Below are 19,653 nucleotides of genomic sequence, written 5' to 3'. Positions count from 1 at the left end.
GGGAGACAGGGTGACCCTCAGTCCTGCCCTTCCTCACCCTCGAGCTCAGGGCTGGCTGTCCATGGCCTCCCAGGAGAGGGGACCTGGCTCCAGGTCCGAGGGAGGTGCAACTGCTCCATCCTTTTCTCCTTCCTGGCTTCCCCCAAATGCTGCCTCACCATGGCTAGGAGAAACTCTGGATCCCAGGTTTTGGGGTATGAACACTCCTCTTGCAGCCCAGGGGGTGGCTGGAGCCTTCCCAGGGAGGGCGTCTGGCCGGCTGTGGGCTCGTTCTCTGCTGGTTTTCAGTAGCAGTAGGTTTAGTTGAGGGGCAGGGCTGGATCAGACAGGAGCACCAACCCCATCCCCAGGGACGGGGCACTCTGGGGGCACTCGCTGAGGCTGCTGGTGACCCCGGCACGTGGGCACTGAGGGATGGAGAGCGGCCCCAGCTGCTCCCTGCCCTGCTCCAGTAGTTTAGGGTGAGGTGGTGGTCTCTTCTTGGGAGAGGGGGGAAGGACTTTGATTTTTGTTTTTTTTTGACTAGCAACGGGATCTGTACAAAACTGCTTCAGGAAAACAGCTTTAGTCTGACGGGGTAAATGCAATAGAGCCTTGGGGGTGGCTCTTGGCCTCCCCCCGGCACCTCGGCTGTGCCAGGGAAACTGCTGCCCCTCTCACCCCTGCATCTGCCCCCAGTCCCTCTATCTGCCCCCTAATCCCTGTGTCTGCCCCCCTCATCCATGTATCTGTCCCCTTAAACCCTGTATCTGCCCCCAAACCCTGTGTCTGCCCCCCCAATTCCTGTATCTGCCCCCCCAATCCCCGTATCTGCCCCCAAATCCTGTGTCTGCCCCCCTCATCCCTGTCTATCCTCAAGAATCATGTAGGACCTTCCCCCCCTGCTCCCACTTTAATGGTTTGGTGATTTCTCTGTCAGATGTCTAGTGTGTGTAAATACCTCTGTAAACCTTTCCATTCTCTCAGTATTCTCCTTGATTATTGTTTACAAAAATAAGAGGGAAAAAAAAAAAGAAAAAATGGGAAAAAAAATTAAAATATCCAAAGCATCTAATAGGTTATGGAGCAGGGAGATGGATCTGCTCTCCCACACAGAGCTGCCAGGTGGGAGCTCTGTAACCATCCCTGCCCTGGGCTGAAGCAAATAGGGAATCACTCAGGTTTCCCCCGGGGTGCTGGGATCTAAGAAAACAGGGATTTTTATCTGTGCTGGGAAGCCACAGCTGGAGGAGATGGGATTGATTCGCATCTCCTTGCTTGGCCATTGTGGTTCTTCCCTTCTGCTGACAATAATTAACTAAATTGCTGCATCATGGCCCACCCTGCCCACGGGCACTATGCATGAGGGGACAGGCGGGGAGGATGGGGCACGCTCAGGGTCCTGCTGTGACACGGCAGTGTTTGAATGTATGAGAAATAAAACAAAGACGTCCCTCACGAGGGGGTATCTGCCCTGGGGCGAAAGCCTCGAGTCCCAGAAATGTCCACGAGGAGACGGAAGAATGTAATCCATGTTTACTGCTAGCAACCAAAGCGTTCGTGTCAAACCCGTGAAGTTTTGTGGGGCGGGAGGGAGGGGATATGGGGTGGCTGTGTGTGCGTGGGGCTCAGGGTGACCCCCGAGTAGCTACTCACACTTCCCAAAGACAATTCCTGCTGGAGTCCCTGCAGCGACATCCTCAGCTCCTGCTGCTGCAGGTTTCCCCCCTTCTGCTCATTTTATTTTTGTTTTTGTACCAGCTATGTAAAATGCGGGGTTGTTTGTTTTTTTTCTTTTCTGGAAAAAAAAAAAATTAATAAAGACCATGGGCAATGGCTGCTGGTGATGTTCTGTGTGTGGTTGTGTTTTTCTCCCCTGGGGTTGAGGACCCAGATCCCAAATCGGGGCAGGGGGTGGTCTGGAGCCACAGCCCACCTCCTCTGCAGCAGCCACAGACCGCTTTGGGTGGAAGAGATGTTAAAGCCCACCAATAATCCCACCCCTGCCATGGCAGGGACATCTTCCCTATCCCCTGTCCTGGGACATTTCCAGGGATCCAGGAGCTGCTCTGGGCACCCAGTGCCTCCCTGCCCTCACAAAAGGAGAATTTCCTGCCAATCTCCCCGTGCCCTCCGTCCTTCCGAAGCCATTCCCCGTGTCCTGTCTCCTGAGGGAATGTTTGAAGGAATTGTTCAGCCTGGAGAAGAGGAGGCTCAGAGGTGACCTTATCGCTCTTTACAACTCCCTGAAGGGAGCTGTGGACATGTGGGGGTTGTTCTCTTCCACCGGGCAGCACTGACAGAACACGAGGACGCCGTCTCAAGCTACGCCAGGGAAGGTATGGGTGGATACTAGGAAAAAAACATTCACCAAAAGAATAATAAAGTGCTGTAATTGTCTTCCTAGGGAGATGGTGGAATCACCATCTCTGGATGTGTTTAAAGAAAGATTGGACATGGCACTTGGTGCTATGGTCTGGTTGAGGTGATAGGGAATAGGTTGGACTTGAGGTCTCTTCCAACCTCATGATTCTGTGATGATTCTGTGATTATTCTGTGATGATTTTGTGATTGTGATTATTCTGTGATGATTTTGTGGTGATTCTGTGGTGATTCTGTGATGATTCTGTGGTGATTCTGTGGTGATTCTGTGGTGATTCAGTGATGATTCTGTGGTGATTCTGTGACTATTCTGTGATGATTCAGTGACTATTCAGTGATGATTCAGTGATGATTCTGTGGTGATTCTGTGGTGATTCTGTGATGATTCAGTGATGATTCTGTGACTATTCAGTGATGATTCTCTGGTGATTCTGTGACTATTCTGTGACTATTCTGTGATGATTCAGTGATGATTCTGTGGTGATTCTGTGACTATTCTGTGACTATTCTGTGATGATTCTGTGACTATTCAGCGATGATTCAGTGATGATTCTGTGGTGATTCTGTGACTATTCTGTGATGATTCTGTGGTGATTCTGTGACTATTCTGTGACTATTCTGTGATGATTCTGTGACTATTCAGCGATGGTTCAGTGATGATTCTGCGGTGATTCTATGATGATTCTGTGATTGCCTCCCCGTCCCCTCACAGCTCCCCGCCGCCATCTTCCCTCCCCTCAGGGCGGCCCGCGCTCCCCCGCGCACGCGCGGCCCCGTCCCGCGTGACGTCAGCGGAAGGGCGCGTCACCGTCCGGCGGAGGCTGAGGCGGCGCCGGGACCGGGGCAGGTACCGGCACCGGGAGGGACCGGAGCCGGGTTTACCGGGGATTACCGGGGCTTACCGGGGCCAGCCGGCACGGCGGGGGCCTTGCGGGCGGGCTGTGCCTCCTTCCGCCGCGTCTGTCCCCTCACGGAGCCGGCGGAGGCCTGAGGGACGCCCCGTCCCCACCGGGCGCGTCCCGCCGGGGAGGGCCCGGCGGCTGCCGGGAGCGGCGGCCCCCGCACGCTCCGGCTGTGCGGCCCGCTCTCGGCCCGCTCCGCTGGCTGCGTGGCAGCGCTGGTCTCACCGCGCCCGGAGGGCCGCTGGCCATTAGCTGGCCATGAGCAGCCGGCGGTGGCGCCGGGTGTGCGCAGCCCGAGCCGGGCGAGGCGGGCGGTGAGAGCTTCGGGAGCAGCCCGAGGTTCGGCAGGTCCTTGCTGTGATGTTTGTGGTGTGGGGAGGGATCCCTCCTCCTGAGGGAGGAGGCTGAGAAAGCCCACGCGGAGAATGAGCTCCTGAGGGTAACGCGATCTGCTGCTGCCTCTGGATGGTGGGATGGGGTCTGGGCTGTTAGTGCTGGGGTGGGTCTGTACGAATCAGTCCTGCAGCCTGCGGGACTCGGGGATGGTTTTCCTTGCACCAGCTGCTGCAGAATCCACTCTGATGACACAGCTGGAAAATTCCAGAGCCTGTTTCTGAGCCTGCTTAGCAAAGGATTTGCACAGACAATGCAAAGGGCTCCAGACCAGCAAGTCAGAGCTGATTTTTCCCAGGTGGTTTGTTTGTTTTGGGCTCAAACAACAATCACCTTTAACCCCTTCATTTTCATCTTCCCTTTGAAAAAGGAAAGGAGCTCTCAATAAAAAATGTCGTGGATCAGAGAGGGCGAGCTGACCATCATAGAGAGGTTTTGTGCCAACATCATTAAGGTAAGGGATGGATTTTGTGGTGAAGAGCTGGCAGGCTCTTCAGGGTGGAACTGTCTCTGTGGCTGCAGTGCTCTGGAAAGGGAGCGTTGCTGGCAAGGCTGCATTTAGTGCTGGCACTGGGTGTGCATCCCTAAACTCCATCCCAGGGTGGGAGATTACTTAGGCTTAGCCTTGCAAATGAGCAAGGCTGCAGGCAGTGCTTGCCAATGAGGATCTGTGCCCTTGCTGAGGGAGGCAGGGCATGGGAAGGAGGGAGCCAAGAGAGATCCTCGCACTGGGAGTTGAGGGAATGAAACTGAGTATTGGAACAAAAACTCAGTTCCTGGAAAATTCTCTCCTTGCTCAAGCTTGAGACTGATGGTGCTGCCCTTGTGAGGTCAGTGGAAAGGAACATTCCTCTTTGTGGGGGGAAGTGTTACAGCCTTTTCTTGTGTTCTCTGAAGGTAACTGTGTCTGTGAAAGGGCCCTTGGGCTCTGAAATAAAAAACCTGCTGCTCTCCTTGCTTCTCCGTGTTTTCCAGGCAGGTCCAATGCCCAAGCACGTTGCCTTCATCATGGATGGCAATCGCCGCTACGCCCAGAAGTGCCATGTGGAGAGGCAGCAGGGACATTCCCAAGGCTTTGATAAGCTGGCACAGGTGAGGAGGATGTTTTCTGCCTTTGTGTGGTGGAAGTTTGAGCTGGGTTTGCTGCAGGACTGGTGTCTTGTGTTCCTTCTCTTCACTCATCCTTGGAGTTGCTGCTCATCATCAGGATTCACAACGTCAGCTCCTCCCTCTCTGTGTTGTCTTGCAGTGTCATTCTATTCAGCTGTTTTTTTCTTCTGTTTTGCACTCAATTAAAATATCTGCCTTACAGATCTCAAGGCTTTTATTTCTGTGAAACAGGTTTACTTTCTTTGGAAAGGTTTTGAAAGGTACAGTATTATTGAATTTATAAACCAGTGGTGCTTTTCCTGGCTGGGTGAGGTCCCTGTGATGGATTCTCATCCTCAGATAGTGATATTTTCCTCCTGTTCTTTAAAATGAATCTGAAATTCACATTTAGGGGTTCCATACTTTTGATAGTCATTCCTTTTGTTGCAGTCCTGGCCTGGTGGGAAACCACAGGAAGGTTTTACAGGGAGCAGTTGTGTCTTGCTGGCCTGATAGTTGCATTTTGTCTTGGTGCAGACACTGCGGTGGTGCTTGAACCTGGGCATTCGGGAGGTGACAGTTTATGCCTTCAGCATCGAGAACTTCAAACGCTCCAAGGAGGAGGTGGATGGGCTCATGGACCTGGCCAGGCAGAAGTTCAGCCGCCTCCTGGAGGAGCAGTAAGAGTCCCTCACGTGTGTCCCACAGGGTGGAACTGGGGCAGGACACAAACTGTAGGGGTGTTACAAGTGTGAGAATGCATGAACGAGGAGAGCCTTCCCCACCTGCAGTGCCTGCCTGGGTGGGGTGTAGAGCTCTGTGCATGCAGGCTCCCCCTGCCCATCAGATTTGGGACAACTGTGCCAACCAAACCATGGGGACGAGGACAGCTTTCAGATAAAGACAGCACCATCAAAAACACAGAGTGCCAGGTGTTGTTTTCATGAAATATTAAAGCTTTGTCCTAATTTTTGGTTAGTTGGAGGTGCCCAGAGCCTATGGTTGTATTCTAAGCCTCCACATTTAGAGATGCCTAATCTGGGATCATGTCCTGGTCTTTTGGTTATGTCTGTACCTTAGGAATTGGTGTGGGGAATGATCACTGTGCCTTTTTGGAATGGTTTGGGATGATCAAATCTCAGCCAGTTTCGCTCACCTGAAAACCATTTGGTGGTTTTGCCTCTCTCCAGTTGCCAGTTTTGCTGAAGCTGTGGGTGGATGTTGGCACTTGTGCAGTAGAGACTGATGTGTGTTTTGTGGTCCCCACTGTGGTTGGGTGCAGGGAGAACCTGAAGAAGCACGGGGTGTGCATCCGTGTCCTCGGGGATCTGCCCCTCCTGCCCGTGGATATCCAGGAGCTGATTGCCCAAGCTGTGCTGGCAACCAAGAACTACAACAAGTAAGTGACGCCCAGTTTAAAGAGCTGATACCTCACGTCTTCCTCCTCTTCCTGAGGACTGGGACTTGTCAGACATGCTACACCTCTTTTTTCTTCTTGGTGCTACAAGCACACATCACTGTCATCTGCTGGGCTTTCCCAGGAGGAGCCTTTCACATCTTTTCCTCTGTGCAGGTGCTTTCTGAACGTCTGCTTTGCTTACACATCGAGACATGAGATCAGCAATGCTGTCAGGGAGATGGCCTGGGGGGTGGAACAAGGACTGCTGGAACCCAGGTAACTCTTGGCTTTCTGTGTGAGGCTTTTGGGTGAATCCTGCCTGTCTCACCACTCACACTGCATGAGAAACCTCTCAGAAGCCAAGTGGCTTTTAAATAGATCTCATTAAACCAGTGTGACTGGAACAAATGACTTAAAGTTACTATGCAATGTTTGGCTTTTATTATTTTGGTTACCATGGTGATAGATACACAACCAAGACAGAAAAGAAATTAGGTCTGTGTCTTAAGTGAGTTTAAATGTGAAGGCAGATTTTATGCCACAACAATTGGCTGCTTGGCTGACAGTCTTAGCTATGAGGTCAAACAACAGATGAATTATGAATGCAGCACTGTTCCTCCACCCTGAAGGAGAAGGAATAGTTACACTCTGCTCCCTGCTCCAGATGGAAGCCCTCACAGTCTGCTTCCACCACTGTGTTATGTTTCAAAGAGCATGGAGTGGGATGCTCTGGGGGCTGAAATAGCATTTGGAATAGCCTGTGAGCAGACAGCAGTATCTAAAAGAAGCAAGTAGATGACTCTCTGTGGTTCAGCTCCACCACCCAGTTTTTACAGCCCTGAGTTGACATAAAACCCCCTAATTCTGGTTTGTGCCACATCCATCAGGTCAGGAAGGGTGTCTAATGAAGTGTGTCTCTTTAGTGACGTGTCCGAATCGCTGCTGGACAAGTGTCTGTACACCAACAACTCCCCCGACCCAGACCTGCTGATAAGAACCTCTGGGGAGGTTCGCCTCAGCGATTTCCTGCTCTGGCAGGTAAAGTCTCTGTTCTGTCCTTGGGGTATTCCATCTTTGCCTCAGAGGGTGCTGGTGTTCCACTGACTTCAGGTGCAAGCAGGTGTGAGGGCTCTGAAATCCTTCTGCTGGGGTCAGGTAACTTCCAGGATGGACTGAGTGCTGGGACACCTCTGAGCAATCTGTTTCTGGCAGATCTGTGTTTGCCTGAAATCATAAATTCTCATCCCTTTGCTCTGCTCCTCACCTTTAGATAATCACTTGTTTGTAGAGAACATCTGAGTGGAGTTACTTCAGCTGAAGCTCATGTGTTCTTTTAGATGTACAATTTGAAGCCAAAACCCTATTGCCTTTAGGCAACCACATCAAATTATTCCCATTCCAAATTATTTAATTGGCAAGTTCTCAGAAGTTGTCTGGCCTGAGCTGTGCTTACCTACCAAGGCATTCCCTCTCCTCCACCCTGGGTGGTGTTGATGCTATGAAATAACACTTTGCTTGCTCCTCTCAGTGGCAGAGGAGACCTGCTAAGTGTTGGACTGTTTTAGCAGTCATCATAGGAACATATTTACCTCAGACTGTGAGGAACTTGGTGGCAAAAATAGGTTTTGACTTGAAATCTTTCATCAACCATCTCAAGGATATCTTCAGTGCACCACAGCCCTGGGCTTCATTAAGCAGTTTGAATGCCATGAGTGGGCAGTAAGGAATATCATGAGATATCATTTGAAGAATGGCTTAAATGTCATGTCCTGATCCTCAGTTCAACTGTTATTCCCTTAGCCTTTGGTACTCCAGTGTTGCTGTTTTAGGTTTTTTAAAAGTCTGTGATGCTTAAGCTATTAAAAATACATCTCTGAAGTCCAACACAGCAGTAGAAAGAATTCTGGTGATGCCTTTGCAGGAGTGGATGACTGGTGTCCCAGCACTGAAAATTAATTAGAAGGACTCTACATTGTGCAGTTTCAGACTCTTCTAGCTGGTTTTTACCTCACTTTAAGTAGAATCTGATAACACAGCCTAGGCAAAACCTTTGTGGGGAAAGTGGCATACTTTGCCCAACACAGTTGCATCTTAATGACTTTTTCTCTTGCTCAATGATTAAATTGTTGGTGATCTTCCTTTCTGCAGACATCCCATTCATGCCTGGTGTTTCAGTCAGTCTTGTGGCCAGAATATTCCTTTTGGAACTTGTGTGAAGCTATCCTTCAGTTCCAGATGAACTACAGTGCTCTACAGGTAAGGGAGCCTTGGGGAAGTGGAGAGCCCAACCCCACGTGTTACCTGCACAGCAGCTGGAGATCAGGTGAGAGGCTGCAAAGTGGGAGCAGTGGTTGTTAGTTAAGATCTTGTTTCAGTAGCAGCTCACGTGTGGCTTCTCCTGTATCCTTGTGGCTTGTTACAACACCTTTGTGTGTGGCCAGACTCCTCTACTTTCAGCAAGACCCAAAATATCCAAAGTCAGCACTGTCTCTGTTACACATTGCTCATTCCACCAGCTGGAGCATCTGTCCCAGACCTCACACACCCAGTGAACACTCCTGGTCTGCCACAGGGTGAAATTGTTCAACTCAGACACTTCATCAGTGCTGTAAGCATGTGCTCTGCTCACGCTGGAACAAGGAGGGAGTACTCACATGCTCTTCCTAACTCCACTATTGTTTTTAGGGTTGTAACTAGTGGGTAGAGTTTCCTTTCTGGGAGCTGAAATGAGGCAGGCTGAGCTGTGAGTCTGTGGACAAGCGTCTTGTTTCTGGTGGGTCCAGATGTACCTGCTGAAGGGACTGTTCCTATTGCTCACTGACATTGTTCCTCTCCTTTAGATCTGTTGCTGTGAGCTCTCCCTGGCCTGGTTCTGATACAGCTGGCCAATTCAGTAGTGACATAGTAGTTGGGCTGTTTTTAAGCAAAACAAGTGTGGGAGCTGGAACTCCTGATGGAGAAATGTGGGGGGCAGCAGCTTGTGACACAGAGGCAGCAGTGACTGGCAGAAGGACCTCAGTGTGGCAGCTCTTCATCCCCACTATATCTCACTGCTGGATGTGTCTGTTCCTTAATTATTTGGGTCCTCTTTTTAAGAACAGCCATTACATTGCCCTTTTCTACCTTCAGGGACCTTGCTCACCCTGAGAGTTGTCAAAGAGATTATAGCCAGTTGTGGTTCTGGCTGAATTCAATCAAGTGCAGCCAGTCTGGCAGTATCCAAACTCTCCATGTCCTTAAACTCTTTTGTTCCTATTTCTGGCTCAAGTCTGCCCTTTTCTTACCAGCAATTCATTGTATTAGTACAACTAATGGCAGTTCACCTTCTGCACGAAGAGGGAAGCAAAAAAGGCAGTAGTGTTTGTCATTGCCATGAGCTTGGCCTCTGTCTGGAACAGTAAGGTCACTGTTCTGACTTTGCTCCTGGTGCTGGTTTCTGACAGGCAACAAATGCAGCTTCTGTTCCCAGCTATTCTCATCTTTTCTTAGTTCTGGTTGGTGGCTGGGTGTGTTCATGCCATGCTATTATCAAGGTTTCTCATTGTCCACATTTGTTCCCTGGTCAGTTTTCTCCCTGTAAGAGCCACTTTGCAGTGTCTGAGGCTGCCCTTTTTTTCCAGGGAACCCTCACAATTGTGCAAAGGGGAGGACTTCTCCCTCAGAGGAACTGAGATTTAGAAGCTGGGTCTTTTTAAATTTAAAATTGGTGATCTTGAAATCCAAAAGAGGTCATGAAGCAAATTCTCTTGGTGGAAGGGTTGCATCCACAGTGAGGATGGTGGGGCTGGGGGGACTTGCTGAGAAGCCAGGATGTTTTACAGCAGCTGTGTGTGTTTTGGGAATGTGCTGCTGCTTTTGGGATGTGGATGGGCAGCAGGATGGAAGGGGTAACAAGGTACAGAAACCCCCCACCTTGATTTGGAGGTACTGGACAAAAAACATCCTCCTTCCAGCAGCTCCAGCAGCATCACTTTTAATGACTGCCATTTTATTTCCCAGCTGCTGTTGCTCTCCATGGAGCCCCAGGATCAGCTGGACCCTGCTTTTGGTACCTGGTGGGAAGGAATGCAGGGCTTGGCTGGCCAGCCTGCCCCTGCAGTGGCAAGCTGAGTCTTTTCTGGGCAATAAACAGAATTGCACTTTGAGGGATTGAAGTCCTCTGCTCAGCAGGCTGATGATGATCCTTGCAGTTCAAGTCAGCTCTGGAGTGCATCCATTCAGTGAATTTGCTGGGGATATTTCTGCTCCCATTGCCAGCATAACAAAAGCTAATTTCCAGAGCTATAGCTGCCTTGGGCTCTGGAAAAGTGTGAGGATGAGTGAGTCAGGCTCTCATTAGAGTAATTATTCTTCTTGCTTGTTTGAAAGAACCAGCACTTCCCAAGTGTGTGTGTGTGTGTGTCAGTTTATGTCACAGTGACCAATTTTACAGTTTTTAAAAATAGAACCTCAATATTCCTGCCTGCTGATGTGTTTTTGTCGTTGGAAGCTGCAGGCTAGGATGTGTGCTACAAGAAGAAATCTAAAAGTGATGTTCTGCAACAAAATATTTCAAATACTTGAAGGGTAGACAGGGATGGCTCCTGCCTTTGCCTTTCTCCTGCTGTGTCTCAAGCCAGTACACTTTTAGATCACAGAAATTTGGGAATGCCAACCTTATTCCTGCTTTTGTTTTAAAGCTCAGTACTGGATCATCTCAAAGAATTACCCTGTAAGTCATGGTTTGGAATTCCCCAAAACCTTTTAGCATCCAGGGGAATAAGATCAAAAATGCTGTGATAACACTGGTGAGGATAGGAGTGTGCATGCCTGGGGTTCAAGAACTCTCCTGTAGCTATTCCTCTCTGATTCCAGTATCTGAGGGTATTCCCACAATCTGTCCTGACTTCTATCTGTTCCAGCTAGGAGTTAGTGCTCTGAGCAGAGCTGTGTCTTGGAGGCAAGGCCCAGAAGGATATCCCTGTATTTTTTGTATCCAGTCAAGCAGGCTGCCTCAAGGTGGAAGAGGCAGACTCAGAGCCAGCCTTGAGTGAGCCTGCAGATCCATGGCCAGGCGGAGGCCATTTGTCCCCCCGTGCCACAGGTGAGCTCAGAGGCCTGCTGACGTGCTAACACTCGCTGCTTTTCACTCCAGAAGGCCAGAGACTCCTACCTGGAGGAGAGGAGGCGACAGCAGATGGAGAGGGACCAGGCTTACGTGACCAAGAAGCTGCAGCAGGAGGGGTGCGTGTCCCACGGAGACTCGCGGCGCCGGCGGACGCTGCTGCAGAAATGCACGGCCCTGCGGGAGGAGAGGATCCAGGGCTTCCTGCAGGCCCTGGAGCACAAGAGAGCAGACTTCTTGGAGAGACTGTGTCCGGTGTCTGCATGACACAGGTGCTGGGCTCTGGGGAACAGCGTTCGGAGCGAGCGGCTGCTGCCCGCAGGGACCCGTCCTGCCGTGGGCAGCCAGGGCTGCTCCGTCCCACGGGCCCTGCCCGGAGCAGGGCTGGCTACTGTGAACTCTCCTGGTCTGTGATGCTGCTGAGGAAGGTGGGGCCGTCCGATGTCACCTCCCTGCCCTGGTGACAGATACCTGCACCCTGCTGGGTCTCTGCTGCTGGGTCCTTGACAGGCCAGGTGTTCCGGTGACAAGAAGTTAACTGCAATGAGCCTCCTCCAGTTCTCTGATTGCTCCTGGACTGGCCCGGCCAGACCAGTTCAGTCCTGTTAAATCAGTCTGGGCTCAGGTTCTTCCCGTGGCTTTGCAGTAGGGAATCTTCTGTTGAGGTGTGCTCTGCTGTCCCATCAAGAGAGCCCTGCTTTCTGCAGGGAGAGAATTATTCCTGGTGTCGGGGACATTCCCTGCTGCCTGCTCACTGAGAGCATCTTGTCTTTTCCCCACCTGATTGCTGGGTGGAATGTATCCACTCCTGGTTTCCAGAGAGATAAAGGAAGGGTTCCCAGCCTTGCTGTAAAGAAAAAAAGCTGCTCCAAAGCTTCAGCAGAGCTGAGATCTCTCCTGAGCAGTGTGTGTGGGGAAAAGCCAGGTGCAGAAGGTGCTGGTGTTGGACCACGCTGACCTTGGGAAAGGCTCTGGGCAGGCAGGAAAGAAGGATTGGTTGGGAATGAACCTTCTCAGGAAGGAAAGGAAATTGGCTAAACACAGGTGATGGCTACCATATGCCAAACCCTCTGAGGGCGTTCCAGGGAATGAGGGTGGGCTTAATTCAGGAATTCAGTAGCCAAAGCCAACCTCTGACCCCCGCCAGAATGGTTCAGAAGGGCAGTTTGGCTGATACTGAAGGAGTGGCCAGAGCAGCTGTGGAGTATTACTTGTTCTCAGTTTCCATTGGCAGGGGGGTGGACAAGCTGATTCCCAAGGTTGTTTCCGTCTCTCATTCCTCCTGGTGTCCGTCCCCACGATCGAAATAACCGAAAATGTCTTGAATTTTGCTCCTGATGCACACACAGGTGTGGCATTACCAGCTGTTGCTGGGTTTGAAGTGTTTCTTCTTACCTCCAGGTGAAAACCACAAAAAATGCAGATTTAACAGCCTTGTAAGTGCTGCGCACTGAGCACTTGGCCTGTGATTGTGAAGAACTGTGTAGTCAAAGTGGGAATAAAGTATATTAATACCAAAGTTATTTAAAAAATAACCTGAATGTTTAAAAGTATGTAGAGCTGCTTATTTTAAGGTGTGATAAAGCTGGAACCCAGGTTGAATATAATATTTAATCTGTGACAGACTCCTCATGTGATTCCTGTTAGCCTGGGAATGATTTGAAGGCTATTTTTACAGTGTAAAGCAGTTTGCTGATTTACAAAGCCTGCCCAAATGAAGCTATGTGCAGGTACCACCTCTTGTGTAAGTAGCAAAGAGAATTTGGATAAAAATGGGTTGAGGTGACAAGAGCTGTTTTGATTTTAAACTTCTTTTGCTGTATTTTATTTTCTCCATGTTTCAGGAATCTGGAAACAGTGTACTCTCCATGAGATGGAAATTCTCCAGTCTGCTTTGCCAGGCTGATGGGGAAACTCTTCTACTCAAAGTATGTATTTTTGCCTTTAGGAAAAAAAAAGTTTTCTATTGTGTTACGTCTCTACAGGTGACAAAGCCACAGTGGTGGCTTTCCACAAAGTACTGGTCGTGTTGCAGGTGAGGTAAGTGAAGGATCTGGTTTATAAAATACTTCTATGGAAAGTTTGAATCCATTTTATACAAGGCATCACTGGAATAGGGGAGGAGAAAGAGTCCTTCAAGCAGTGGCAAAAGGTTCCTGTTACCTGACCTTGTACATTCCACCTACAACAGATATTCCAGTAAATTCAATTGCAGTTCTTTCCCCTGTGAGCCTTCGTTAGAGGGTAGAGATTAATTGCCCAGGCAAACTCCAGAGTTCCAGGAGTGCATCTATCCAGTGAATCTGTGGGAATAGAGCCACAGGCTTCTGTCAGTGAGAACAGAACCTCCACCATTCATTTATATGGGTTGAAGTTGGGAAAAATCAGCATGGCTGAAGAAGTGTGCGGCTGAGGTTTGAAAAGGCCTGAATTTACCTGGGCAGGGAAGGGGGGAAAGGCTGTTCCTTGGGGAAACTTTTTCTGAATGAGGTTGAACTGAAAAGTGGAAAGTTTAGGGCACAGTGAAGTGGTGATGAAGATCTTTAGCTGGATTTGCAGCACACGGGCTGTGGCTGTGCAGGTGTGAGGAATGTCCTCTCCTGGAAGGAGCCCAACTTCCCGAGTCACTTGGCACCAGCAGCGGGCACCTGTGTGAATTGATTTAACGTCATTTTATTGCTTTTTAACATGTTTCTCTCTCCTTCCAGCACCGCCGGCGCCTCTTTCGGATCCAGCTCTCCGCACCTCCCGTGTTTTTACAGGAAAAAAGGGCTCGGGGCGGCTCCCGCGGGGGCCCCGCGGGGCCGGAGGTGCTGAACGAACAGCTCCGCTCACCTGCGCGCGGGATCGCGGCGGGCCGGGGGGGGTGTTCCCCTCCTTCTTCCCCTCCCCGAGCCGCTTTTCACATCCCGAATTTTCACCTTTTCCTCCCCATTTTTCCTTCCACCCCCCTTCCCATCCCCATCCCCCCCGCGGGTTTCCCGCGCGCGCGCACGGAGTGGGGGGGGGGGGGGGGGCGCGAATGGCGCGCGCGCCGCCCCCTCCGCGCCCCCCCCCACGCTTGGCCCCACCCCACGTGACCCCCGCGGGCCAATGGGCGCGCGGGGCGGCGGGGATCCGGCTGGAACCGGTTGGGCCGCGTCCGGCTCTATATAAAACTTTATAAACACCCGATTCCAATTAGTGGGGTCGGCAGCAGCGCAGCCCGCCGGCTGCAGCCCCGCGCTCCGCTCCGCACCGCGCCCGCGGCTCCCCGCAGCTCCCCGCGGCTCCCCGCGGCCCAGCGCGCCCGGCTCCCCCGCCTCCCCGCGCCGCTCCCTCCGCCCCCTCACGCCGCGCAGCGCGCTCCGCTCTCCGCCGCACACACACGCACACTCACACACGCAGCCACACGCGCGGAGCCATGCCGAAGAGAAAGGTACGTGCGCTGCCGCCCCCGCTGTCCTCGGCCCCCTCACGGTGTCCTTTCCCCCCTCCCGGAGGCGCCTGTGGGAGGGGGGGCGGGACTACGCGTTCCCCCCCCGCCGCCCTCGGGTGGTAACGGAGCGGCGAGGCCTCACCGGGGGGGGCGGCGCGGGGCCCGGGGCCGGCGGGGCCGCGGTGCGGGAGGGGCCGCGGGCCCCGCCGGTCCGAACCGGTTGGTTTTGGCGGGAGGTCGGTGCTGGGGGGAGGGGAGCGCCGGTGTGGGGCGGGAAAGGGCGGGAAGCGGCGGCGGAGCTTTGCCGCCAAAACGGCGGGGGCGGGGGGGGGCCCGGCCGGAGGGGCGGCGGCGGCCCCGCACCGGCCCCGGGGGCGGCGGCGGCTCCCGCCCCGCCTGGGCCGCGCCGCTGTGCCCCGGCATCCCCGCCCGGGCCCGCGGGAAGGGCCGGGGCCCGCCGGGGGTGGGATGGGGATGTTCCCCTTGGGATAAAACAGCGGCTGGCGGCTGGGAATCCTGTCCATCACTGGTGCCTACAACCTGTGTCCGTGTCCCCAGGCTGAAGGAGAGACCAAGGGCGATAAGGCCAAAGTTAAGGATGAGGTAAGAAGTTCAGTGTTTTGAGAAAGTTGGATCATCAAGTGTTTCTGTTGGAAGATGAGGTTTAACGTCATCAGAATAACTGAGGAGTAGGGGGGAGGGTTGATCTCGATTCTGACTTTTCAAACTCTTAACTGTTTTTTAACCATGAGAAATCTCCTTTAACTGTGAAGCATCTACTCAACTATCATTAGCTGTTGCTAATTTCAATGGCATAACCTCAAGTTTCTTGAGAGCACAGAAAAAGGGAAACGGGGGAACTGCCACCTTAATTTCTTAAAACTAAAGATCTATAATCATAATTTCTGGGGGTTTATATATAAATTATATATAGATTATGATTTAGAAACATAATTTTTGGGAAGAGAGCAAGTTTGTGAGACTTTGAGAGTTCATAATCCATGTTTCAATAGAACCGTTGTCCTTTTCCAACAGCCACAGCGGAGATCAGCGAGGTTATCTGCTGTGAGTATCCTCTTGCTGGGCAGAGCTGTCACAACACTTGCTGGTTTTACACATGACCACTGGGTGTGTAAATGTGTGTCAACGCTGGAGGTGAAAATTAGATTCCTGCCTTAAGGACCTGCCCCATTGTGCTGCTGTGGGAGTGGTGAAATAATGGACAAACCAAACAGCTGCTGCAGTTTCAAATGTTTTTTTTTTTTTAATTTGCTTTCTTAGTGCTAAGCTATTTGGCCTGAATGTAATTTTAAAAAATAGTTTGTTTCTCTGGAGCAGGACTTGAACAAGGGCCTGGAGTTCCAGGACAATGGAATGGTTTCCCACTGCCAGAGGACTGGGATATTGGGAATGAATTCCTGGCTGTGAGGGTGGGCAAGCCCTGGCACAGGTGCCCAGAGCAGCTGTGGCTGCCCCTGGATCTCTGTGAGTGTCCAAGGCCAGGTTGGCTGGGGCTTGGAGCAGCCTGACAGTGGGAGGTGTCCCTGCCATGGCAGGGGTGGCACCAGAGGGGTTGTGAGGTCCTCCCAAGCCAATCCATTCCAGGAGTCTCTAACACAGATTTTCTCTCCCTTGCAGAAGCCGGCTCCTCCCAAGCCAGAGCCCAAACCTAAAAAAGCAGCTCCAAAGGTGAGTTGGGTCAGGGCTGTTTGGAAAGGTGGATAAATGGGTGATGAGTTTTGGCATTGCCTGGCAATAATAACAGCTAAAGAACCTTTGATTAACAGCTGTGCAGCGAGGAAATGGAGCTGCATAAAGCTGAACTAAAACTTGCAGATTTTACAGAATTTGCATAAAAAATAGCGAAGTGAAGGCTTCACACTTGGCTGTCAATCCCTTAACAAACAAACATGGGTGTCTGTGTTGTTTTGGGGCCAACACCCCTCGTCCAAGGGCTGTGGCTCAGATCTGGCTGCTGGGGGCTGACCGCAAACGTTGTCTTGCATTTCCAGAAGAGCGAGAAGGTGCCCAAGGGGAAGAAAGGAAAAGCTGATGCTGGCAAGGAGGGAAACAACCCTGCAGAAAATGGAGATGCCAAAACAGACCAGGTATTCCAGCAGCCTGCTGTGCACCAGCATTGATTCCTTTCCCTCTCGGACTGGGACAGGTCTTGGCTTGTGGCAAGGAGTGTTGCTTATGACACTTACCAACACCCCGCTCTGTTCTAAAGAGTTAAAGTTGTCTGTTTGCCAGGGGACATTGCCACATGGAAGTTACTGTTCTTCTGTAAAGTTCAATTAGCAACTTCTAAGTTGTGCTTTACAGTGCAACAGATGTTAAATTTAATTTTATTAAAAATCAGAGCTGTGCAGCCCAGAGAGGATTTCTTCTTCTCAGGGTTTTGCTATGTAGAAAAACGAGTGTCCATTTTTTAATGTGTTGAGTTGTTCCCTTTTTCTCTTTCAGGCACAGAAAGCCGAAGGTGCTGGTGAAGCCAAGTAAAACGTGTGAATTTTTGATAACTGTGTACTTCTGGTGACTGTACAGTTTGAAATACTATTTTTTATCAAGTTTTATAACAATGCAGAATTTTGGTTTACTTTTTTTTAAGCTATGTTGTTAGCACACAGACCGCTTCATTGTTGTGTTTGGGGGGGGGGGGGAGGGGGTGGGGGGCAATGGGGACAAATACCATTTAGTCTATTTCTCAAAACCTAAATTTTAATAAGAAAAGCTTTTGCCAGTCCCCCAGTTTTTGGAAGAAGGGCCCTTCCTGCAGGGAGGAAGAAGGGATTCCCCTACGTTGTGTGTCAGTTACGTCCAAGTGACCATCAGAGCTCCCAAGGTGCTGTTGCCTACTCCAGATCCCAATGCCATCAGTTCTCCTGTGGTGTCCCCTGGTTACCCAGAGCCCCTCACCCCAAACCACAGCAGAACTGGCATTCTGGGGTGTTCTGCTGCCAGGTGGTCCAGATTTCTGGTGTCCAGTCGGGGATACACCGGCTCTAAAAGGAGCTGCACTTCCTCTTTCCTTGTTGTGGACCCTCAGATGCAGAAATCTGCCTCTCAAGTTTGTTTTCCTCTCCAAGTCAGGGTGGCTTTGTGCAGAGTTGTCAGACAACGCGCGGATGTGAACGTGTCCACCCTCACTCTAAACTTTGCCCTTTTACTAGTGCAAGCTGAAGATTTTACGGTTTTTAGCTGCTTCTCCATTGCAGTAGTCCACAAAGGGAGGGGAGTTTGACAGTTGTTGTAAAATGTTGCAGATTGTAGCCCATGTCCTGCCTAAATTACCATGATTGTTCATGAAAAGTACCTTTAATAAAGCTGGATACGGTTTGGCTTGGACTGTTCTTAATGCTCTCTAATTTCTCTTACCTTTAGTTCACTTAATGTGGTTTAAGAACACTTGCTTTGTGCATGTCTGTGTTTGTGTTTGCATTCAAATTATTGTAATTCACACCTGAAAAGCAAGATTTCCTTACCTTAAAGCAAGGTTTCCTTGCCTAAAAGCTAGATCACTGCAGGATGTTTTTGGAGCCTTGGCTTACTTGGAGGCTGAAAATGGAAGATGTAAGCGAATCTGCTGAGATAATTTATTTTCTAAAATGTAGCACTGTACAGAACAGAGAGGAATACAGTGATCTTGTTGCAGAGAAAAGTAAAATTCTGGTGAGCTTTTCTTGGGAGTGAAACCAGAACTGGCTCCATAAAACTGATGATGTGTTACATTTCTGCACTTTAACTTGAATATTGTTGCTCCTGCTAATCGAATCCAGACCTGGCTGGGGTAGTGACTAAGCAGGAGACAAGATTTTTTGAGTAAAAATGCACCATTTTTATAATTGCTACTTGGACTCCAGAGCAGAGCCAAACCCAAACCCCCTGTGTAAATGTCTCCTTCAGTGACTGTCAGAAATATTTTTTCCATCTCTACTTGGCTTTCCCTGGGATTTCAGTGTCTGTTTGTGATTAAGTTCAGTGACCTGTTTCAACCTGTGCTGATTTCAGAGGGAATCCAGTGAAAACGAGCAGGGCAGAGTTTCACATCCAGAAATTTCCGATGCCGGGAGTGCTGGAAGTGTCCTGGAGCAGCTGCACGCACAAAAGGCAGTTTGGGATGTACCCCTAGGAACTGCTCCGTCCTGTGTTCCCATAGCTGGTATGTCTGACAGAAAAGAAATAATGGTGAATAATCCTGTTAATAATCTTCATTAAACCCTACCCAGAAACAGCCACCAAACCTCCTGAGCAGTCGCTGGAGTGGCTGGGCAGCGGGATATCACTGCAGAAAGGAAAATAACAATTAAATCTTAAAATCAGAAAGTTGGAAATAGCCTACCTTGATTTTGTAGAGTCTTACCTTGCTGGGCATCTACAAATGAACAACTCCTTCCAAAGGAGCTGGGTTTGAGGGGGCTGCCAGTGGCCAAGTTGCCAGCTGGAATGTTCTGGTGTTTCCTGTGTCCATCACCAGCTGGGTGACCTCTTCAGCCCCGCTCATTAAACAAAGTGCTGCTAATGAAGGGGGATCTCAGGGCTGCTCTTTGTTGAAGGAGTTACTCCTTAACTTCTCCATCTTCCCAACCCCCAGCAGCCTGTGCTGACCTGGGTGGTTCCTTGCAGGATGTTTTCTGCAGCCAAGCACAAAAACTGATTTTAAGCTGTGTCTGCCACCTAAATTCCTTTGAAAGCAGTGGGTATTTCGGGTGCTGAGGTTCCAGGGCTTGCTCCATCTGAGGTGCTTCCCACTGGATGAGCCCTGCGCTGCTGGAGTTATTGGCCTGTTGGGCTTGACTCGACAGGCAGGGCTCATCTATTTCTCCTTAAGCAAATAAGAGACTGAGGGATGCTGAAGCCAGTAAATCCAACTAATTAGCTGTGTAAATTAAGGCAGGGAAGCAGGCGCTGAGCTACAGCCTGGTTCGTGGTTAGAGGCACCACAAATCTGCATCGCCGCCTGCCAGAACGCCTGAAGCTGAACAGG

General features: G+C 50.7%; 2 protein-coding genes across 3 annotated transcripts; both read left to right on the top strand.

The window, feature by feature from the left end:
• The first annotated feature begins 3,125 nt into the window (after positions 1–3,125).
• Positions 3,126–12,873, top strand: DHDDS (dehydrodolichyl diphosphate synthase subunit). Of its 2 annotated transcripts, none has more exons than XM_021534949.2 (9): positions 3,126–3,208; positions 4,027–4,110; positions 4,632–4,748; positions 5,283–5,425; positions 6,028–6,144; positions 6,319–6,420; positions 7,068–7,182; positions 8,293–8,400; positions 11,279–12,873. In XM_021534949.2, exons 2-9 carry the CDS (start codon positions 4,048–4,050, stop codon positions 11,513–11,515), a joined length of 1,002 nt encoding a protein of 333 aa, XP_021390624.2. In that variant the 5' UTR covers positions 3,126–3,208; positions 4,027–4,047; the 3' UTR covers positions 11,516–12,873. The 2 variants fall into 2 exon arrangements, with proteins under 2 accessions (XP_021390624.2, XP_021390625.2); XM_021534950.2 differs by having other exon boundaries at positions 3,160–3,208; positions 4,032–4,110.
• Positions 12,874–14,324: 1,451 nt separating this feature from the next.
• HMGN2 (high mobility group nucleosomal binding domain 2) lies at positions 14,325–18,009 on the top strand. Its single transcript, XM_021534983.3, has 6 exons — positions 14,325–14,666; positions 15,225–15,269; positions 15,702–15,731; positions 16,305–16,355; positions 16,679–16,774; positions 17,133–18,009. Exons 1-6 carry the CDS (start codon positions 14,652–14,654, stop codon positions 17,166–17,168), a joined length of 273 nt encoding a protein of 90 aa, XP_021390658.1. The 5' UTR covers positions 14,325–14,651; the 3' UTR covers positions 17,169–18,009.
• The last annotated feature ends 1,644 nt before the right edge of the window (positions 18,010–19,653 follow it).

Source organism: Lonchura striata, chromosome 26 (assembly GCF_046129695.1).
Source record: "Lonchura striata isolate bLonStr1 chromosome 26, bLonStr1.mat, whole genome shotgun sequence".
NCBI classification, from domain to species: domain Eukaryota; kingdom Metazoa; phylum Chordata; class Aves; order Passeriformes; family Estrildidae; genus Lonchura; species Lonchura striata.
This window is presented reverse-complemented; position numbering and strand designations above follow the sequence as displayed.